General features: G+C 32.5%; 3 protein-coding genes across 5 annotated transcripts; 1 reads left to right on the top strand and 2 right to left on the bottom strand.

Moving 5' to 3' along the window:
• Window positions 1-784: 784 nt before the first annotated feature.
• On the bottom strand, window positions 785-3456 carry LOC120769454 (X-ray repair cross-complementing protein 5). The gene is made up of 6 exons (XM_040096458.1): window positions 3331-3456; window positions 3158-3253; window positions 2848-3092; window positions 2662-2787; window positions 1912-2593; window positions 785-1810 (listed from the first exon to the last, which is right to left on the bottom strand). Exons 1-6 carry the CDS (start codon window positions 3343-3345, stop codon window positions 878-880), a joined length of 2097 nt encoding a protein of 698 aa, XP_039952392.1. The 5' UTR covers window positions 3346-3456; the 3' UTR covers window positions 785-877.
• Window positions 3457-4865: 1409 nt separating this feature from the next.
• On the bottom strand, window positions 4866-6475 carry LOC120769456. 2 transcript variants are annotated; one of them, XM_040096463.1, is made up of 4 exons: window positions 6407-6475; window positions 6233-6299; window positions 5645-6175; window positions 4866-5581 (listed from the first exon to the last, which is right to left on the bottom strand). In XM_040096463.1, exons 2-4 carry the CDS (start codon window positions 6242-6244, stop codon window positions 5117-5119), a joined length of 1008 nt encoding a protein of 335 aa, XP_039952397.1. In that variant the 5' UTR covers window positions 6245-6299; window positions 6407-6475; the 3' UTR covers window positions 4866-5116. The 2 variants fall into 2 exon arrangements, with proteins under 2 accessions (XP_039952397.1, XP_039952396.1); XM_040096462.1 differs by lacking the exon at window positions 6407-6475 and having other exon boundaries at window positions 6233-6399.
• A 1086-nt stretch (window positions 6476-7561) lies between these two features.
• Window positions 7562-22846, top strand: LOC120769455. Of its 2 annotated transcripts, none has more exons than XM_040096459.1 (4): window positions 7562-7929; window positions 9146-10022; window positions 20663-20956; window positions 21017-22846. In XM_040096459.1, exons 2-4 carry the CDS (start codon window positions 9159-9161, stop codon window positions 21377-21379), a joined length of 1521 nt encoding a protein of 506 aa, XP_039952393.1. In that variant the 5' UTR covers window positions 7562-7929; window positions 9146-9158; the 3' UTR covers window positions 21380-22846. The 2 variants fall into 2 exon arrangements, with proteins under 2 accessions (XP_039952393.1, XP_039952395.1); XM_040096461.1 differs by lacking the exon at window positions 7562-7929 and adding an exon at window positions 8437-8523.
• The last annotated feature ends 542 nt before the right edge of the window (window positions 22847-23388 follow it).

The following is a 23388-nucleotide window of genomic DNA, read 5'->3' as shown; positions in this document are numbered from 1 at the left end:
CCCTAATTATTGGCTGTGACCCAAGCGCCCACCACTTGGAATGGGGCAGTACAAACTGCAACGCAAGAGGTGAGTCTCTTTTAGAGTACATATTAGGTAATAGCTTAGCCATAGAGAATGTAAGGTGTGAACCCACATTCATAACCATAAGCAGGAGGGAGGTGTTGGACATCACCTTGAGCGATGAGCCCGCGAACGGATTGGTCTCACAATGGAGAGTCTCAACGGAGCCCTCCTTGTCAGGCCACCGGGTGGGCCTATCTTCTTGCGCTAACTGCCGGTTCTGCGACAGGGAGCCTGAAACACTGGAACACCTGCTGATCGACTGCACAGCAGTCTGTAGACGCAGGATTAAGGCCCTTGGATCCATGTTTCCTGATAGGGATCGTATCGCTTCACTAGCACCCGGAAAAATATTGGACTTCATCAATGTGCTGGGGCTAAGTGAGTCTTTGTGATTTAGGAGAGAGCACAATAGACATAAGGTCGCGGTACATTCCTCATCTGTAAATCTCATCTAATCTAAAAGGCTCATAAAAGACTTATAAAATTAACAAAATAATTGCTTTACACTTTTATTAACTAAATTTCAATCATATCTTTCATAAATTTATAATTGACAGTTAAAAAGAGAAATAACTTTGTGAATATATATATATGTACATACATTTAAATATATATGTAATTTTTTTAATGATCCAGATAGAATCTGTGTCGAGTTAGCAACGCGATGCGCTTGTACGTGGTTTCATGCCTTTTAATTTAGATTAAGTAAAAGACAATGTTTACTTTTTACAATGTAATAAAATAGAATGCATTTCATATGCAGTACCAATTTATTCTTATCAAGTCAAATTATTTAATTTACTACATATATTTAATCACTAGGTAACTCATAGAACTCCTTTAGCGCCTGCTTAGTTTCCTCCGCATCCGTACTCACAAAACAAAGACCCAAATCTTTATCAGCCACAACCTTTTGCCAGAAATGTTGAAGTTTGCTTTGTACAACTCGAGTTCTTATTTCGCTAATCCAGTTGTTGTAGTCATCAAATGCGTTGAAGTCATAACATTGTTTACGATAAACTGCTAACGATGTTTCCAACTTTTCATAATTTAAGCTCTCTTTTGATTCGAATAGTAATGACCAAATAGTATTGCGCATTTGCTTTGCGTAAACCTGAAATTTTGCATCACGCTCTGTACGATTTTCGATTTTCAAAACAATGCAGTTTATTAGTTGACGAAAATCTTCAGCTGGGGTATCCTCACTAACTCTATCAAAACTCAGTGTAGAACTGCTATCAGTTGCAGTGCTTGCACCGTTATGAATAAATTCAGATTTAAACTTAGCAGTTGTGTTTGTTTTGCTTTCCGGTTGGTTTTCTTGTAACGTAAATAAGAATTTTACCACTTTGGCTGCACGCTTTGCGTTCTTCTCACGCATTTCAGGCACTTTCCAGAAGATTTCTACGAAATTTTTATCATCTAACATTTCAGCAAATTGCTCATCGTCTTCACTAGCATTTGATAATATTTTCCTTTCTAAAACATCCAACACATTTTGCTCATAAATGTGTGCCAATGACTCGAAGGGTAAAAGATCGGGGTGATATGTGTCACGTGGCTCATCACACACTTTCGCATTTATAGTCAAGTCCATTGAATCAATTAGATCATCTATGGCAGCAATTTGCTCTTTAGTGCATTCTGTTTTTTGTGTACGAAGGCGAGGGAATTGGAAATACTGATGCTGTGAATGATAGGCTATTTCGACCATTGTAAGGGAGGCGGGCCTGTCGGAATTCAACTGTTAAATTAATTTATTATTTTTATAATTTATAATGGAAAGCTTGCTGCTAAAGAAATTTCATTGCAATATTTAAATGATTAATAAAAAGTTTTAAATACCTTATTGGGCAAAAGAACTACCATTTTTGGAGTATTAAACGCAGTGCTAAACACTTTGCAACAAAGCATAGCCATATTTGAATTCGTCATAGCGCGTACTAATGCATCCAATTTCTGCGCTGAAGCATTCATGCCTTTCTGATGCACAATCCAGTATAACGAATCACCACAAAAATACTCTTCCGGTATAGAATTGCGTTTTATAAAACCAACAAACTTTAAGCCTGGTTCATAGCGTTCCTTATTATCTTTCAATGATTCATCATAGGGTATTGGTGTGGAACCCAACATATAACCATCAATGAGTTCCTCCTCAGTAGGCTCAATCTCTGAACCACGTACAAAAGATTTCAATTCACGCGAAATTAGTTCATCATCTTGGCCCCAACACTTCTTTAATTTGATATTGCTTTCATCTTTCATATAAATAATACCAGAAATTTTTATGTTGATCTCTGAACCAATAGTTAGTTTACTATTCCAAACCCACGGACGTTTATTGGTAATTTTGAATATACAACGTTTAGCTTCTTCAAAATTACAAAGCTTCGCACTGCAATTGGTTATCAATTGTAAGGCGTAGTCTTCATTTTTGAGTTGGTTTTTGCTTTTTTTGCCATCTCGAAATATTGCTTTCGGTAAGCCGCTAATTGGATTATCGATGTATTGTATATTCTCTGATCTATTGAAACGTAATGAAAAAGTAAAGCTTATATTCATGTTGCACAAAAATAAATTAATAACACCTACATTACGACTAATTCGACTTCTGTTTGGGCCACATTTTGTGCGATAACGTCAAACATATCATAAGAGTTTTTCACATCATTGAAATCGTAGAAGAATAGTATTCTGGATTTTTGGAACTTGAAGCATCTGTACCAATTAAGTGTTTCAGATGTCTTTTTTAAAAGAGAGGCAATTAGTTATACTTACTCTTCACCTCTTTTTATAACTTCCATTGCTACAACTAATGCCTCAAGCCATTCACCATCATCACAAGCATTCTCATTTACAAATTTATAGAAGTTCAAAAGCAATTGCCATGTCGGACACTGTGGCTGCTGATATTGTGTTATATTATTGTAACTATCTGGGAAAACATGCTCATTGACATCGTTGGAAGTTTTTTCAGTACCAAGTAGCACAAATGAAACAAAATCTTTTTTTCCCGCACAAATCTAAAATATATGTATGTATATGTAATTCTATTTCAGTATTTTTATATTTTTTAATGGAAGCTTACTTTTTCTTTTAAAATTTCTGATACTAATTTCACGGATTTCAATTTCAAATTTTCATGGGCGCACGGTCGAATATCTAGGACGGCAACAACAAATTCCTAATAGTAATAAAAAAATGATTGCTGTCAAAGTTTACAAAATAAGTTATTATAATTACTTTTTTTTTTATATTTACCTTATTGAATGCCATTTTGCTGACTTTTTGAAAAACAGAAATTTGTTTGTCTAGATTTGTTGTGAAATTTGGCCGCCACAATTTTACAGCTGACAATCAACAAAAGCAGACACCAAAGTCGACAATAGAATGACATCGATGTCAGATCGATCTGAATTTAAAATAATATCGGATAAACGATAAATAAAAATTTAAGTTTCATGTTAATAGAATAAAAATACATTAGGGGTATTATATAGTATAGGGTATAGTGATATATGAATGGCTAATTCGGTCAATTTGTTGTGAATGGCTATTAAGCATGGCTATTGTGAATTGGCGCTCCTTCTGCATACATTTTTAACAAAAAAAAAACTGTAACAAATCTTTATAATTTAAATAGAAATAATAAAATCTATTTAAAACTTACCTTCCTCAACAATTTAACGACGTAATATGTCTATATGTAGAATGACAGCTAAAACAGGGTTGCAATTATATTTTTGCGTGACATTGCACGCAAATATGCATGGGTTTTGGTCTGACATATTTTACTGCCATTGCAAATAATTTTCTGCTTGTGTTTTAGCCCTGACAGACGACAGCGCTAATTTGCATTATCGGGCTTAATTTACATTTACTTGCGCATTTGACCCATGTTAATGCAAGTTTGTAATGCACAAGAATTCCGTGCATTTAGCTGAATTTTCCAAATTTTAGTAGGCAACACTGCTCAAAAATGGCCGATTTTTTCTATTTGCACTGTAAGCACAAACAAGGCGGCAGATTTCAAGCGACATCGTCAAACAATAACAGAAACTAGCCATTTTTGGGCAGTGTTGCCTACTAAAATTTGGTAAATTCAGCTTAATGCACGGAATTCTTGTGCATTACAAACTTGCATTAACGTGGGTCAAATGCGCAAGTAAATGTAAATTAAGGCCGCTAATGCATATTAGCGCTGTCGTCTGTCAGGGCTATTATATTGCTAATTAAATTATGTGCAGATATATTAACAGAAACAAATTTTAATATTTTTAGATGGCAGAAAATAAACAACGCACAGTTTGCCATCCATTTTTCCAATATTCCTAACTTTTGCCGTCTGTCACCATAAAATTTCAATGCGCATTAGCGTTGCTTAAGGCGCATTAATTTTGCTCATCTGTCAGGGCTATTTGTTGTTGTGCCGGTGCACCAAGAGGAAATATATGCAATTCTTGCACCGTGCAAGGGTTTTGCAAGAGCAAGCGAATACCCCTATTGTAATTCTTTTAATATCCTATGTATTGGTAAAAAGTATTTTGAATACTTTTTCAAAAATTGAAACCGGCTCCCTACGTTAGAAAAAGATCATGAGTTTTCTCATATTTACAATTATAATTTATTAGTAAGATGTATAAAATTTCAAATATAAATAATTCCTTTGGAAAACATTTAAGGTGATTATTATATGTTTTAATATATAAATGTGTAATTATATGTATAGGGGATACATGGCGAACATAAGTTTTATTTAATTAGAAGATTTGTGTAAAAAATAATATAAGCAGGTGTTATAAATTTTCTTGGTGAGAAACTGGCAACTCCAATTTCTTTTTGTTTTTGCTTTTATCGAAAATCAATCGAAACTTGCCAGCAAAACAAAATACAAATAAATATAAAAATATATAACCGATTTGTTGTACGCCAAAACAAGTGTAACAAAAGAAGAAAAGTACATCAATATTATTTCGAGACGCAGATGTTGCACTTTAGTTATTAATGCATGAATCATTTTATCTGTGCACTAGATACAACAGTGACGTCATTTTCCGTTTTCTTTAGCAAATGGAGCCTCACAACCTCCATAGTTGTAAAATTCTTTTGGTTTCGGATCTTCCATATCATCAAAATAATCAGAATCTCTAGCCCAACAAGGGCCTAGTTCTTTTTCAACAATGTGCTCTCTCCAAAAATCGACCATATTGCGTTTCATCAATTCGTCCCGTACCCCAATTATCCAATCATTATAAGTAAATGGGTCATAAAAGCACGCATCCTCTTTGATCTTTTTTAACAACTCTGCAATTTTTGATTGATCTTCCTTTTTAATGGAACCAGGTACAAAAAGAAGCTTCCACACAATGTTTTGCGCAGCAGCGGCAATTTTCTTATAGTTATTCTCTATTAGGTTATCATCTCTTATACTTTCTGATTGGACATTTTCCTCCATTAGACGCTCATAATCTGCTAGTGGAGTTTCCAACGAAATCACAGGTTCAAAAGTCAACTGAGAAACAAATGGACATATACTGTACAATGGAACAATTTTAGATATTAAGGCAAAACTTACAGCATTAGTAGAAGCAATTGGTGTTTGGAGTACAGCTGGGGTCGAGAGATTCAAAAAGTTTGACAAACTAGAATTATCCACTTGTTCAAAAGGTGCCACGCAGCCAGCATAATTGTAAAATTCTCTTGGCGACGGGTCTTCCATGTCATCAAATAAATCAGAATCTCTGGCCCAACAAATACCTAGTTCCTTTTTGACCATGTGATCACGCCAAAAGTCAATCATATTATTATTCAACAATTTGTCGCGCACAACAATTATCCATTCGTTATAACTATTTGGGTCGAAAAAGCATGCGTCCTCCTTTATTTTGTTTAAAAACTTTGCGATTTTTTCTTGATCCTCCTTTGTAATGGAACTATCTTCAAAAAGGAGTTTATCCACAGTTTTTCTCGCGAGAGTAGCTATTTTCTTATAATTATTCTCTAACGTATAATCATCTTCTACATTTTCTGATTGGACATACTGTTCCATGAGACGTTCATAATCCGCCAAAGGTGTTTCCAAAGATATTTTTGGTTCAAAATTGGCCTAAGGAAAAATATTTAAAAAATTCAAATGTATCTAAGTATGCATGATGCAACTTACCGCACTGGTCATGGTTGGTCTCGTTTGATGTACAATCGGACTTGATGGCTTTAATAAATTTGCCGGGCTTGAATTAAACATTTTATATACGTGGAGATAAATATATAAAAGAAATAATAGTATAATAAGTAGAAAATGTTGAGTACGTATGAATCACGCGAAAAATTGCTTTACCTGTACGTAAGTTATTGTTGTGATAATTTGAAAAAAACAAATACACTAATCAGATGATGCCAGATTCTTCGTTATCGCGAAAATAGGGTTTCCGAAACTCCCAAAAATTTAACAAGCTATTTTTGAAGACCATAATGAATATAATAGGGGTATTCTCTTGCTCGTGCAAAACACTTGCACGGTGTAAGAATTGCAGATTTTTCCATCTAATGCAACGGCACAACAACAAACACACGCAGAAAAATATTTGCAAGGGCTGTAAAATATGTCAGACCAAAACCCGTGTTTATTTTCGTGCCATGACAAGTAACAAAATAATTGCAACCCTGTGCTAGCTGTTAAATACATATTTTGAGAAGTTGAGCAAGGAGGCAGATTTCAAGCGACATCTGTCAAACAATAGCAGAAACTAGCCATGTTTGCGCAGGGTTGCCTACTCAAATTTGATAAATTCAGCTAAATGCACGGAATTCTTCTGCATTACAAACTTGCATTAACATGGGTCAAATGCGCAAGTAAATGTAAATTAAGCCCGCTAATGCATATTAGCGCTGTCGTCTGTCAGGGCTATAATTCGTTTCTAACCATTTATTTTATATTAAATAGTGCAAAAATAAATACATATGTATTTTATTGATCTGGAAGACCTCCTCTATCCGTATATACCCATTTTAACCCCGAATTCGGAGGATGTTATTCTAAATCCCAGCCCTTTTCAACTCTTGATGAAAGTGTTCAAAAGTATTGAACAATCTATGCCAGTTATTGAAAGCCGCCTCAAGAAACATTGTAGAATAGTTCATTTTAAGTATTAAGTTTTGATGACTTCAGCACAATACTCGGTATTTTCAATTATAACAGTAACACTTCAGTTGAGCCATTCACAATAGCAAAAAATTTATAATAAATCTTATTGTTTATCATAACATAATGAGGAATCCGCATACTCTCTTGTGTCTTTTACAAGATTATTGAATATAACTTAGCTCAGTGTCTTTTTTATTAGAGATTATAAATTAATACTGTAATATACAGAAAAGCTATATATATGCTGATGTTTTAGAACTTTGAAACTCCCTGTATTCTTACAATCCACATTTTTGCGACCCTGTTGTTTCATATGCTCATGTAACATATTTAGTTGGTTTCTGTAGTGTAGTTGCGTTAATTCCTAATTTTTCTACTTAATTAAATTTGTGAATGAGATATAATCCCGTCTTAACAACTATAATATGTCAAACTATTCTTCAAGTCAGACAAGTACAATAATAAAAGTTTGGTAATAAAAATGACAGTAATAGGGACTGAAGTAGAACATATAGTGAATGGGTGGTAAATTTGAGCTGCGGGGAGACAGATTTTCCACTTCAACCAAAAATACCAGTTAAAACCAATCACTATTTTGTTGTACAAATAAACAAAAGTGGAAAATTGTAGACAATTCTCAAAATATTAAGAACTTGTACCTAGCATATGTAAGCAGCACCAGTGCAATCTATAAACGGTGTGGGAGTAGACGTGTGGTAATTAATGTTTACATATACTTAAGTTAAAATGTAAATATACAATAACGGTATATGTTGCGTGGGCAAAATCAGTAATTTTTAAATTTAAGTTTAGATAAAACATTAGAATGATAATGATAAGTATGTAAACTTATAATTTTACCTTGATTAATTACTATTGATTTGGCTATAACACGCATCAAACCAACAACAAACGATTACGACGGCCAAGGGCAGGAGGTAAACGACGAGAGTGTAAAGTATTTATTTTTAATTTACCTCACCAATACGTTCAACATTTTCAAATAATTGTTTGCTGCTTTAACTATTAGAGGCAATAGACATCAGCTTTTTGGCGGTCGGCGACAAAATATTTGAGCACGACAACCACGAGATAGGCAACCTAAAGCGATAACTAAGGTGCATAGTAAAGCAGCACACCTAAGCATGCAGTTGTGTCCTTCATCGTTGTGTCGGAAATTTGCAAGTTGAATCCGAGATATAACACGTGTCGCATTCAACACAATGAAAAAGTGTACGCTATAAAAATATTTATGAAAAATATACAACTTTGGAATAAATTCTTTAGAGCCTTATACAGCCTTTATAAAGGTGAGAAGCGCCGTGACAGTATACGATACTTGCTAAATAAAGTGGGTTTATATATTATATTATAAAAAGAAATAAAAAAGTTTAAAACAAAAACCATATGCGTGCTCCGAAAATTATGAATTTTAAGTGAATGAAATATCATTTTTAATTCAACGTTATAATGACTGGTTGTTATGAATTTGGTTATAGTCACAACAATTAATTTAATATATAAAAACAGAGTTTCGAAAATATTTTCATTAATCTTTTAATAATACGTTCTATAAGAAATTGTATATCAAGTCTATTAATTTTGTAGATTTTCATTAAAACCAATTATAACCCTTTATAAAATTATATGAATAATTGTTTATAATTATGTAAACGTATAACTTTATGTGTATACATATATAAATATATATATATACATATATATATATATATATATATATATAAAGACGCAGACAGATTATAAGTGAAGCATTTTTTTTTTGTAAAAATACATTAATTACTTACGTGTTTTCTGTCTGGCGTTAACCTTATCATTTAAACTTTCGACATATACACCCAACAATTTATACATATTTACACCTTTTTTTTCCCTAATTTCTCACTTGTGCTCTGTTTTCATTTCCTATTTCAGCCTCTTAACGAAAATGCTCTCCATTCAGCAAGTGATCAAAGCTCTCCGAAAGCTACAAAACAGTAGGGCTAAAAACATTGGCGGGGAGTTAATAAAACAAAACTTCAATCGAATTGTGGCTGAATCGTCAGTAGCCACTACTAAATCTGAAAATGTATTGGAAGCGATACCAGCGTTTGTGGGCGCAATTTCTCCACCCAATGAAAATGCATTTCTGTTGGCACCGACGACTGTGACGTCACCACAATCGTTAACCGATGAGATGATATCACCACAACAACAACATTTGCAACCCCACCAAATTGAGAATAAGCAACAGCTGTTCCTCGCAACTAATTCTAGTCATCGACAACAAACATATCAGCCACTGCGGCATTCACAAGCATACGAAGTTAAATGTGGAACAGGTCTACAACGTACCGTCAGTGTCGATTTGCCAGCGATTGAAAACGGTAGTGTCAGAGTTGGTGCGAGAGACCAAATTGGCGTAAATTCATATAAGATTACAACAGCAAATGCGAATGCTTCAAATTATAGAAAAGCAATTGTGTCCGGAACTATAACACGCTCTCAACAGATACAGAAGTTCTATCAGCAGCATCTACATCACTTCCATACACAAAACAATCAAAATTTTGAAAATAAGCAAACACAATATAACGCAATGTCATCACTAGCTGCTGAACCTAAAACTTTGAAGCAGGATGAACAAACTGCGGCTGCCACAAATGGGCAACATACCTCAGAGGACGGAAACACCACCAGTAATGGTAGCAGTTGTAATGGCAATGAACAGAAAAATTCTTCTGGTAAGCCATGCTTTAACGCCGGGCTGGGCCAAATACTACAGTTTATGGAGTTAATTGGCAATTTAAAGGTAAGCAAAAAGAAAACTTGTTTGCAATAATTTGACATCATTCATCGATTTTCTCAGTACCATATTGTATAACACACACAACCGTTTACTGAATAGCTTCGAATACAGTTTTGAGTGAAGTGGTTAGTAAAAATGTGCACTAAAAAATAAAAAAGCACTAACTATGTGGTATTGAATAAACATACAATAAAAGATTTTGCAAAATATGTCAAGCCGCACTTTCAGTGATGAACTCGCATGTTAAAATAAAACCGGTTTCTTTTGCGTTTATTAAAAACAAATATATAAGTGCACAATAAATGTAGGTAGTTAGTGGCAGAGCCTTCGAAGTGTGCTCTTATATTTTTTTGTAAGAGTGATCCAACATTTAATGTGCGTACGGAAATACTTGCTAACAAAATACACTTTTGTTATCTAAATCAATAAGGTAACGGAAACATGTGGAAAATTGTGGCTACCGCTACTAAAAGAGTTACTCATTTACTAAAAACCGCAATTCTATGTACTGCTGCAACAATAAAAACAAATATTTCTGTTTAATCGATAAATATAAAAGTTGTGTTTGATGATTAATTTAGTAACGTGGAGTTATGTATAGTACGTAAATTGCAAACATAATACCCGTACATAAGCAGATTTGCTGCAGTGGAAGTACACTCGCCGCGCCTAGACTCTTTGTAATATTTTATTATCAGGCGTTTTTAAGTAAATGCAAACTTATGTATGTATTTACGTTTGTAATACAAGTTACTCATTATTGACGAAAATCTTTGAAGTTTTTTCACAACGATTAAATAATACATATGGTGAAGGAAAACAGTTATGTAATTGAAAACTGGAAGCTGTCAAAATTAGCACAATATAGAAATTATCGCCCAAATTCGTGCAATGTTTGCATTTTGTAGATGTGTATTATTTCATAACACAATTTCTCTTTGTTCTCGCATTCATTCTTCATTTCATTCTATATAAATTGTTGCTAAAGTAAATAAAGGAAATTTTAATCCTATCTAGATCTCATTGACGTACGGGGACATTATTTTGTGCAATGTCTGTTAATCCAAACAAATACTAAATATTTTGTTGTTTCAATGAAAAGTTATATTGAATTAGTCTTTCAAATATAATGTATATAATATTATAAAACCTTAATTTTTTACACTTTTATTTAGCTTGAATAAGAAAAAGTGTGTGTTTTGGTCTCAAGTATTATTTGATATGTATCTACGTAAAAAACTTGTTTCAGTATATGTTTTATATTTTAATTACAAATAGTGCAAATTTGTTAATTTAAACAATTCTCTCCTCTAATGCATTTACATAGTTGCAACTTTGTGAGCTATATAATTCACTTAGAATTATATTATTTTGTAAATAACACCTTCGTTCGCACACAATGTATATTTTTTTCTCTATAGCGTACATTTCGTTGTTGCAGTCCGTATATTTTTAAAAATAAAATTCACGCGCTCGCTACATACATATGTACGTACATACATCACACACTTGCGCAAATATATGGAAAGATATATGCACATAGTTTGTATATATGTATATTATACATTTTTGTAATCTATGAGAAAATGAGTATGTTAACATAAATTTTGAATGCAAATAAATGAATTGTATGTATAGTACTGGCATAGATAACTATCACTCACCAGCTTACAGAATAATAACAAAATAAATAATTTGATGCCTTATTCTTGTCAGACGTAGTGTCAAAAGTTAAAATATGCATATAATATAATATACATATAGTACAATTTAAAATTTCTTTCGATCCGACTCACACCAACAATCATAGCTTATTATATCGGAAAAGTCCTCTATGAACTTATTATTTAAATTTAAAAATTCTTGACTTAATAAGTTATACCTTTTACTTATGTATTCTGCTCAAAGTTGTTTTGAAAAACACTTCTTTATCTACGTTATGTCAAACTTACCATTTAATAGAGATTCTCCAATTTCATTATCTCTGATGAAAACTGAATATATTATATGTGATTTAGAAAATTACAAAGCATTTTATGTACATAAATATATTTTAAATAATACAATAAATACAATACATTTCAGTGTCAAATGCCCTTCTTTTATTTTTTGTTTATATTTAATTAAAATATTCACAACAAAAATGTTGAATATGATTTCAATATGTATGCACATAAATATATATAATACATGTATTTGTATAAACGAGTCTTCAAGAATGCTTGTGCTACATTCTACTCATTCATTCATTCTGCATTTGTCTTGGACTTTTCTCTATTTTCTCTGCTTTCAAGGCCAAGATCAATGTCATCAAAAACATTGCAACTAAAAAGAGAAATTTTTACGCATGAAAAGTAAAATTTAAGTTTTTAGTTATTTATTAACTAAAATAATTATGTTGTGGAAAAATCGAACCGCTATGATTTCAACAAAATGTGTATTACCAACGTTTATAAAGTAAATTATAAATAGAAGAAAAAATGAAATGTGTCTCAGAGCAAACTGATTTTTTCCTTTTTTTGCTATCATTTGCAATTCATTCGTTTTTATCTACATACTTATGTATGTATGTACATATTTATGCATTTATAATTTAGAATAGGTAGACTTTATAAAATTTTATTGTTGGAATAGTTAACCGTTCTCTAGACCTGAAGGGCATGAGATCACTCTATCTTTAAACCGCTGGGTATTAACGCTTTGTTTTCTTGAAAAAATATTGTCAACCCATTTGTTAAGTCAAAGCTTCATCATTGATATCTGTAGTACAAACGCTAAGTAAATTTTCATAGTAAATGTATTACTGTGATATAAAACTCTATTGAGTCTCGTATCGCCATCAGTTATCACTAATTTTTAAGTGCTAAGATGTTAAGTTTTTTGTCTGCCATTTTTCCTATTCATGCACGCTTGTCTTATGATTTAAGTTTATTCACATGCATTCAGTGCACACTTTATTGTTCGTCATAAATAGAAATTTCTACGTTTTACTTACCGCGAATGCTTATAATTATAATTTTTTGCTTTCTATTATCACTCATTCATTCACGTGAGTATCAATTTAACTTTTAAACGAATGTACATACTTACATTTGCGTATACTATGTTCGTATATGTATGTATACTATATGTATGTATATTTGTTTATATATTCGCATACAAAAATCCATTATATATTGTTCATTTTATTACACTATTATTGCCGTCTTCTCCAAAGTTCGTGCGTTATATTGAAAACCCCAGCAAGAAAGTCTCACACTATTCAATAAAATAAAGTATAATATACGTTTATGCACCCGAAAACTAACTTATATTGTTGAAATTGGTCGACAAAACCGAATGACATGAAATATTTTTTTGTTTGCTTGTTTAAACTAAAATAATTATAATAATAGTAAAAAAAATATTTTTAGTAAGTAGAAAAAAAAAATAGAAATATCAGATACAATTTTTCCGATAATCTTAATTTTTAGTTATGACGATTTATATACATATATGAATTCTGAATAAATCTATAGATTTTTAGTGTTTTTTGTTTAGTTAGAAGTTTACTAGAAGTGTAGCTGTCAAACCAGCTGTTAAAATGACCATGTGTTTGGCTTTGACATATTTTGACATTTGGCAAATAATCGTGCGAATACACAGAATAACGTTTAAAAATCGTGGCAACTGTGAGATCATGTGAAATCTTCTGCAGTGACGCAGCACATTTCTGGCAAAAATAAAGGAATCCTCAACGCATTCCAGTGTGAGAGCGCCTCAAAAGGAGCGTTTTTAATAACATTTTGCATTGTAGCCAGTTGAGGCAAAATACTAATTTTTGCTATTGAAATTAAAATACAAAAAAAACAATAGATATTGACCCTTTAGTATATGAAGTAATTATTTATAGTAACTCCTTTTTTGAGACTTTTTTTGAACTTTCAATAATCAACAAAGTAAATTAAACATGTTGCCAGTCAATAATAATAATTGCTTCTTCTTATCGTTTTTATTGAAAACTTCGCTTTCAAGGAATCTAAAATATTCTTCGCAAATAAAAAGTTTTCATACAAGGGCTCGATTTTAATCGCTCAGATTGTGTGTCTTGTATGTATGCATGTATGTATGTATGTATGTATGTTTCTAAGTCGCACATTTCTGAATCGACTCAACTTCTCAAGCCGAACGTTTATATATAAATATGTATGTACATATATTTTATAGGTTCCCAAACGTTTTCTTATGAATGTTATAAACTTCGTGGCAAATTTAATCTGCCATGTTTTAGCGAACCATGAATACTCCGAAGCTTCACATGTTAGATTTTATTAGTAGCAATAAACGACGATATAAATCTCCTTGTTCACAGTTATTTTTGGTAGGATTTCACTTTGGCCGTTCTAGTTGTTATTGTAGAGGCAGAATTCTGCCGAGTTGCCAGTCCTTGGCCAGGTAAAAAATGCGGGTTCGTTCCGGTTACGTATACCCGCCTGCCGTGAGAACCTTTCGAGTCGTTGCTAAAAATCAGTTATCCGGTCAACTGTCAAAGTCAGCTAGGTGACTTACGCTCCTAATTTCAAATAACAGGAAAGTTGGCTATCTCTATTGGGCATTTATTTCTGGGCTTAACGGATATGTGTGTATGTATGTATATGTGTAACAAGAAAAAATCTCGATTTCTAGTGTGTTTAATTTTGTGGCGAATATCCACAAAATTACATTCCAAAGGGAAAGAATCGTGAATTTTATTATTCCAGTTTCACTACAGGGTAACGCATTGTCCGTTGTAAACTGCATATGTTTATGTTTATTACACAAATGTATGTAATATTTCACTGTCGACTTTGCATATTTTTGTATATTTGCAAACCATTTTTTATTACCATGCGTTCCGAAACGTAACTCTAGCAATTCGAAGAAATGTAATGATTACGTATGCATCAGCAAAAATCATACGGGGAGGAATAAGAGTAGTTGCACTACTTCGAAATAATCATTGACAACTTAAAAAACAAAAATTGAAATGCTTAAATTGGTAAAGCGCTGATAAAATAAACATGTGAGAGTAATTGGAAGAATTTATTTATAATAAAAATCATTGAAATTCATAAATATAATATTAGAAAAAAATACTATATCCAATATAGTACACACCACTTGAGATCGCTTAGTAATTTTATGCCTCTAATTGCTGCAAATGAATTTGATTCTCCATTTCCGCTTATTACTTGCACTCTACAGTTTTTGTATTTTGTGTAACGTTTGTGTATATAAATATGTACATATGTATATATACATACATATATGAATATAATATGGGGCGATAAGATAAGCAAGCAAATCATTTGAAAGTGTGCATACTTTTCACAGCTAAAGTGTTGCTGTGTGGTTTTTCATATATTAAATACATTGTATGCATACATGCATATATTTGTAAATATTTGTCAGCAGTAATATAAGTACATAGACGTGCGAAAACCAATCTATCTATCTAGCTTGAATTGATATGTCATGTGTATTAGACTTCAATAAAAGTATTGCTTTGTTGTAGGGTTACCACCACTTTTTTGTTTATTGTTTTTTTTTTCAATTTACACATTTTACTTTATGAAATCTTTTTTTATATATGTACATACATAGTATACAAGGTCTGTCGCAAAAAAAACAGGACTGTTAAAAAAACAACAAAAAATTAATATTTTTCAAAGTTATACTTTTTTATTCAAAGTGGTTTCCTTGTGCTTCGATACAGCGTTTAGCCCGGTCAATTAGCATTTCAAATGAGTGTTTAAAGTCATTTTTGGGAATGCTCGTGAGAATATTGGTCGTCGCCTTTTTGGATAGCTGAAATGTCCTGAAACCAGTGTCCTTTCATGGGCAAAGAAGTTTTCCAAATAGGTAAAAATCACAGGGTGCCAGATCAGGTGAGTAGTATGAGTGATTAATGGTTAATATGGAGTTTTTTTGTTAAAAAATCAGTGACAAGCGTCGACCGATGACATGGCGCATTATCGTGCAACAGACGCCAGGACCCTGCCTCACGGTATTGTGGTCGAGCACGACGAATGCGTGACAAAAGAGGCTTCATAACACCAAGGTAAAAAACAGCATTAATCGTTTGGTTAGGTGGGATGAACTCTCGGTGTACAATACCCTCGGAATCGTAAAAACAAATCAGCGTTGTCTTTATTTTTGACTTTTGAAGACGACCGACTTCTGATCGTCACTGAGGTCCTCACGACCTTCTTGGAATCTCTTAAACCACTCATGCACATTACTACGGGACAGGCACTGAGCACCATAAACTTTTTTCATCATTTGATATGTTTCAGTAAACATTTTCCCAAGTTTAAAACAAAATTAATTATTTACTCTTTGCATTTTACGACCGATAACCAAAAGCTGCTGTCACTTTTTGATCGATAACATCAATTCTAGTTATCCAATTGTCTTAAAATTTTTACGAAATGTCAACAAAAGATCAAACTTTTTATTTCATATACCCACCAATAGGTGGCGCCCCCAGAAACAGTTATATTTAAAAAGTTCTGTTTCTTTTGCGACAGGCCTTGTATAAACCGTTGCAACGTGTAGCTACACAGTATAATAATTTTATTCACTTAACGGTTGTTTGTATAACCTATAATCGAGATAAATATACTCCGACAATCATAATACCGTCATTTTTTCAAATCATATATTTCAAATTGAAAAAATCATTTCTCCGCACAAAGACGTTTCAGTTTATCGATTTTAATTGGGTGGGACAGAACTCATCTCAATTTGGGGCAATATTATGTTCGGACCGACATTGAAAACATTTTGAAAACACATTTGTATGTTGTGGAATCTAAGTCGTTCGGACCGACAATGTGTGTTTTCGATGAGTTTTCACTGACAAATATCAATAGCGGCATTCTCTTGCTCTTGCAAGATTTCACAATGACACAAAATGCAAAAATCCTATACCGAAATATGCAAGGCCAAGAGAGCACACATTGCAGAATCTAGTGATATATGACGGCACGAAAATAAACATGGGTTTTTGTCTGACATATTTTACAGCCATTGCAAATAATTTTCTGCGTTATTGTTGTTGTGCCGTTGCACCAAGAAGAAAATTCTGCAATTTCTGCACCGTGCAAAGTTGTGCAAGAGCAATCCCCCTAATATGAGAATATCAAGTGACAGCTGTATTTGTATATGGAAAGTAAACAAATATCAAGTGACAATTTAGGTCCGGCAAAATATATCTTCCTAAAACATCGATTAAACTAGAGCAGGAACCGATTATAATGAGTGGAATGTAAGTTTTCAAGTAGTTTTCAGCGAAAACTGTGTTTTCGTTTGACATATTTTACATGGACGAAAAACTGGTTTTCGCACGAAAACTTGTTTTTGTTGTCGGTCCGAACATAGTATAAAATGTATAATTTTTAACCGTTTGCTCACTTTTAAAATTAAAATCTTTTCAATAATTGTAGGTCATTGTAAAGGCGATATCTTACAAGTTTATAACATTTTGTATTTGATAGTTCTCAACTTTTCTGATAGCAGCAATCAACACAGCAGTTTAGGACCTTTTTTTACTTAGGAAATAGCGAATATCTCGCTAAAAATTAAAACCTTTTTTTTCGAAATTTTTTATGTTTAACTTTAAAAAAATTTATACAGTAGTTTTCTTAAAAAAAACAAAAAATCGCCTTTTTAGGCTTTTATTTACATGTCTAGTGACGCTCAAGCTTGTTGACGTGTGACAAATTGATTCGTTTTAAAAGCAATAAATTACCTCACATGTTAGCTAATTACGTTAAAAAATTATAAACTTATTGCTTTCATAACGTTATTTACGTGTCAGCGATTGAGTTTAAGCTTCTCAGTTCAAATGGTCGAAAAGTGCATAAAAAATTGCATACAGTTTCTCGTTGCGATATACAGATGAATTTTTTGTATGTATGTATGCACATGTTTATTTGGCAAGGTAAATTCTTTTTAAAGCCTCACTCTTTTTAAGGGAGTTTTGGGTATGAAAACACTTTACATCTTTATATAACCTTATACACAATGCTCTATGTTAGTCAGGTAACTTAATTTGAAGCAAGTCTTAATCATTGTAATGACAAATAGCGATTAGTTTTCATGAAAGTCTGTTTTATAAATATTTATGTACATACATACATATGTATGTATATATACTATATTTAAGATGTAATAGACAGTTGAATGGCTTCGTAGCCGAGCGTATTCCTTATCAACTAGACTCCTTTGCATTTGATGCACAGAAAAAGGGTAATTCGACAATTAAATCGGCTACACCATTATAAATTTCCATTTAAATATACATATGTATATATTAATATGTATATGTAAGTATAAGTATATCGCCCATATGTTAAATTTGTCATGACGTACAATAGTAGCTAATTAGTAATCACAATTAAAGACTTATTATTCGAGGTTATCTTGTCTATCGGGCATTTGGCTTACTCAGTAAAGTAAGACGAAGAACAATAAAATATCACTCATAAATTTCATGTTCATACATGCATTTACATATTTATATTTCACAAGTTATTTTGATTCGACATAGTATAACACTCTCCATCATTTCTGAACCTGAAATGAACTTGACATTATTAACAGCTAATATTGCTCCTTGCACTGAAGAAATTGGAGAAAAAATTCTGACTTGGATGTATCGTGGTTTTACTGAAAATGGTATTATTTAGAAGTTGCTACTGCAAATCTGTTTTTCGATTTGCGAGTTTTGACACGAACGACTTAAAAGAAACGAAAATCAATCAAAAACGTGTTAGCGCATGAAATGAGCTTTCCAAAAAGGTATAGCATGACCCGATGCGACGAATAAAACTAGAACTACGCGCTTTCAGCGCCAACTAGCGAAAATACCGCAAGACTTTTTTGACAAACTAATATGAGGCAGATAGAAAAACATTATTTGTTGTTCGTTTCTGTGAAAGCGAGAAACGTCAATTCACAAAACTGTACGAACATTTTAGTTTTGTCAGCTGATCAAGTATTGTATTTTGTTTTTAAATTACTTAATACTTTTGGTCAAAATGGACGGCTTATGTAAGGGGTGTTTTTTTAAGACGTGTTGTTTTTAATAGTCTTTTGATAGCTCATACATAATTTATACTCATTTTGGTTTGTCTTTTCATAATAAACACCATCAAACTTGTCGCACGTCCGGTAAATAGGGCCCTCGACAGGAATTTATTCGTGTCAGACGCGGCTATCACTTGCTCGACATTTTTTTAAACATAGTGGCAAACCTTTACATTAAATTATATGCGCTTTATTTTTGTAGTTTACAACATGTATAATAAACACCCTTGTAATTCATTGTAAATAATTTAAAAGGAAACTCGTGGTAGTCCAAGAAAAACTGACCGACCGAATTGATGATTGCCGTATACTTCAATTGGCAAAAAAGGGCTCTTTTGTGACTTCAGGACAAATTGTAACGGAAATTGGCCTAAATGTTAGCTCGCGGCGTTGATTAATATACGGTAATCTACCAAGGCTGCTGTCCCATCGGAGAAAAAAAGTGGCGAAATATTTTTTTCATTGACGAAGCTAAGATTAATATTTTTGGATTACTTTAAAAGAACTGTCCGCCGGCATAAAGGCAAAGAATTTGATTTCAGATTCACCACAAATATAATTAAACATGGGGGCGGAAACATAATGTTGGTCTTTTATTTTGGATAAAGAACGCAATGACCGACTTTGAGTACAGTGGTATTTTGCAAAATGTTATGCTACCATATGCTGAAAAAAACATGCCGCTGAGATTGTGTTATCAACAAGAGAATTTGAAAATGTGACCTGTATGTAATGGCCTAGTCAATTCCCTGATTCTAACTCTATTGAGAACTTGTGAAGTGACGTTAAGAGGAGATCATTTCAAAAAATTAATTCAATCCATGCCGAAAGGAATTGTTAAATTTATAAAAAACCACTAAGTATATAAAAGTTATTGAAAATCCGTTGACAGAATAAAGGATAACTTGAACTTTTTTTTATTAAAAAAAAATATTTTACATCTATTATTTTGACCAATGCTATGTCTTGTTTTGAAAAAAAAAATCCGGTTTTTTGTATTAGGAATGAAAGACTCTATATATAATTAGGTTTAATAAATTAAAGCATATGTTTCATTTAAAACAAAATTTTTTTTAGTTGCAAATATTTCAAAGTCATTAAGTAAAAACTGCTTACACCTATTATTTTGTCCATGAGTATATTTATATTTGAGCTCAAACATATCAAAACTACTATCTTTGGTAATCATTCGACTTTCGCGAATTGGCTCCGCGTTTATCGGAAATCGTGATTGCTGAAGATAAATGCAATTAAGTGTACTATGCTAACTACTTATATTTCATATGTAGGCGTCATATTGTTTATTATAAGCACAATGACAGTAGGTTTTATGTGGTCCATATACGCCTGTTTATTGCTGCAATATAGAGTTCACTTTGTTTTCCCATAAAAAATGATATTGTCATACCATAATTGAATTCCGTTCCAGATACATATAAATTAGGTCTTAGATTAGCTGCATCTATAAATTATGAAAATCATACATATGTTCTAATTATAATCAATTTAATGTGTGTACTTTGCAATTTCAGCATACGAAGCGTACGGGATGGGTGCTGCGCAACGTCAGTGACCCCGAATCTATATCAGGCCATATGTATCGCATGGGTATGATGACATTTCTACTGGACGGTAGCGAGGGTCTTAATCAGATACGCTGCATGGAATTGGCATTAGTGCATGATCTGGCCGAGAGTGTGGTTGGTGATCTAACTCCTTTCTGTGGCGTCTCCAAAGCAGACAAACGCGCTATGGAATTCAAGGCAATGGAAGACATTTGCAAGTTAATAGAACCGCGCGGCAAGCGTATCATGGAACTTTTTGAGGTATAAACGTATATATAAAATATATTTAATTTATTTAATAATTTCTCGCTTGACTAACAGGAATACGAAGCAGGCGAAAGTGCTGAATCGAAATTCGTCAAAGACCTCGATCGACTCGACATGATTATGCAAGCATTTGAATATGAGAAACGTGATAATTGTCTATTGAAACATCAGGAATTCTTCGATTCTACAGAGGGTAAATTCAATCATCCATTCATCAAGAAATTGGTTGATGAAATCTACGACCAGCGACAGAATTTGGCGCGCGCCGAAGGTGCTACGCCACCACCGCCAGTGCATGTGCCCGACATTGAGGCATTGCCCAGCACTAATGGTCTACAGAAGAGCGCGGATGCTGCGCCAGCGGTTGAGGAACCAGCCGTGGAATCGCCAAAGAACCAAACCAGCACCACTAGTTGATTGCGCAGCAGCACGCAAAGCATGCAAAAGTCGTAAAAAAATAGCAGCACTGGCAAAATATATATGCCACAGCAACTGTCATTCACGGATTTGTTTGACAAGTTTTTAAATAATATTCTCTCGGTTAAGTTAAATAAAAGAATAATCGCGGTAGTTAGTACTTTATTCTGTGCATAGTAGATTTTAATTTTTCTTTTGCACTAAGCCAACAATCAAAAGAAAACTAACTGTATTGAACAAATTTTATTTAATTTATCATTCGTCTTAGTGCACATGGTATTTAAAAGTGTCATTTTCAATAGTCTAAGTTAAAATAAAATATAATTTAATAATCATTATATTACCTGCACGCTACAACATAAGGTTGTAAAATGAGGATTTTAACGATGTTTTTAATTGTTATTGTAATACAAAATCAGTGAAACTATATTCATAAACATTATAAGTTTATAAGTATCTCATTGTTCCATGCTACATTGTAATTTACTGTAATAGCAAATTTAATCGGCGTTATAGACACTTATGCAATTTAATTTGTACAAAACTAACAACATTAAAAGCACTGGATTTTGTTGTAACAGCATAAAATAACCAACATGATGCTTCAGTGACAGTCCTTTGTAGAATATAACAAATACCGGTGTGGTAGATTCGACTGTGGTAGGTATGATTAATTCTGTGGTAGACGTTAAAACAGCATCCTTGGCTTAAAGGTCTGTCCTTTGGTACCACGACAATCATTACCATGTGCAGTAACAGTTAAATAAGACTGAAGAAATTAAACGGATTGCAAATTTATGAGCGCTAACATTAAAATTGTATTGAATACAAGTGTCACATGCCATGAGAAACTCATTGAAAAACTACAGCATATAAGGTCAGTTTCTTAATTTAGGTTTATCTACTCTTTTAATAACTACTGTTATTGTTGTAATATTTTATGAAGCAAACGCATTGTGATAATTCTCATCCTTTTATTTCATTTGCAATTGCACCAACGATTACCTTTGAATAATATTGTTTATTTACAATAGGTGAGATACTTAACAGTGAATCTGCTTTATTTTTTAACGAAGAATATTATTTATTAACAACAAGTTTTTAAACAAAAGGCTAAAAGTTAAAATACTTTCCGAATTTTTAAATAAACTGCACGTAAAAAGAGTATTTAAATCAAAAATCAAAATGACCAACGGCATTATCTAAATATAATTCCTTTATATTAATAATTTTCTCGCAGAAAACATACAATTATCATCTAGCTACTTTATTTTTATTTAAACAACTTAGAATTAAGCTTTTAGCTTAATTTTAAGACACTTAACACATGTACTATGTATTTAATAGAAGGGAAATGCTTTAGAGGCAAACACTTGTAAACAAAGTTAATACATACAGACGCATTCGCATATGGTATAAAAGTTGTATTCTTGTAATGAAAATGACTTATGTTATGTTGAATGATAACAAATGAACATTGTTTCTTGACAATTAGCGAAGATATTCAAAAACCAAATATTTAATTCAAATTTTAACTTAGAAATTAGTTTTGTTATAATAGCTAAATCAAGTTTCTAATATAGAAATTCCGCTACGTGTATATCTAATTTAAAAGCTTTGATTTACCAGTTGTAAAGATATATTTGTAATTAATTGAAATACAAAGAAAATTTAAATTCGAAACAAACGAACTTTTTATGTGTTTAATTAATGGTCATTTATAATTTATAATTCCTTTGATTCAATTAATTGCTTTTCAAGTGTTCCGCCGTAATAGAATCATCTTGACCCTACGCTGTTTTTATTAATTAACGATATCTCTAGAATAATAATAATAGAGTACCAAAATTTTGTTATATGTCGACGGCGTGAAGTTTTTTTTAAATCATATACAGTGGAATTCCCCATCGGACATGTCTCATAACTGGACAATTGTCATGCACACAATGTTTTCATTTCGATTTTCATACAAAACCAATTCTTGTAACCGGACATGAGCACGTTCCAAT

The sequence above is a fragment of the Bactrocera tryoni genome, chromosome 2 (genome assembly GCF_016617805.1).
Source record: "Bactrocera tryoni isolate S06 chromosome 2, CSIRO_BtryS06_freeze2, whole genome shotgun sequence".
In the NCBI taxonomy this organism is placed as follows: Eukaryota; Metazoa; Arthropoda; class Insecta; order Diptera; family Tephritidae; genus Bactrocera; species Bactrocera tryoni.
This window is presented reverse-complemented; position numbering and strand designations above follow the sequence as displayed.

What these genes read in the sequence shown, in the direction of transcription:
- LOC120769454 (XM_040096458.1), bottom strand. An exon ending in CAGAAATTTTAAAAGAAAAA is followed by an intron (nt 3,093 to 3,157) that starts GTAAGCTTCCAT and finishes CATATATTTTAG; the next exon opens with ATTTGTGCGGGAAAAAAAGA. An exon ending in TAGTTCTTTTGCCCAATAAG is followed by an intron (nt 1,811 to 1,911) that starts GTATTTAAAACT and finishes TTAATTTAACAG; the next exon opens with TTGAATTCCGACAGGCCCGC.
- LOC120769456 (XM_040096462.1), bottom strand. Translation starts at nt 6,313, where the DNA reads ATGTTTAATTCAAGCCCGGCAAATTTATTAAAGCCATCAAGTCCGATT. An exon ending in GACCAACCATGACCAGTGCG is followed by an intron (nt 6,176 to 6,232) that starts GTAAGTTGCATC and finishes ATTTTTCCTTAG; the next exon opens with GCCAATTTTGAACCAAAAAT. An exon ending in CAATTGCTTCTACTAATGCT is followed by an intron (nt 5,582 to 5,644) that starts GTAAGTTTTGCC and finishes TTTGTTTCTCAG; the next exon opens with TTGACTTTTGAACCTGTGAT.
- LOC120769455 (XM_040096459.1), top strand. Translation starts at nt 9,159, where the DNA reads ATGCTCTCCATTCAGCAAGTGATCAAAGCTCTCCGAAAGCTACAAAAC. An exon ending in AGTTAATTGGCAATTTAAAG is followed by an intron (nt 10,023 to 20,662) that starts GTAAGCAAAAAG and finishes TTGCAATTTCAG; the next exon opens with CATACGAAGCGTACGGGATG. An exon ending in GTATCATGGAACTTTTTGAG is followed by an intron (nt 20,957 to 21,016) that starts GTATAAACGTAT and finishes CTTGACTAACAG; the next exon opens with GAATACGAAGCAGGCGAAAG.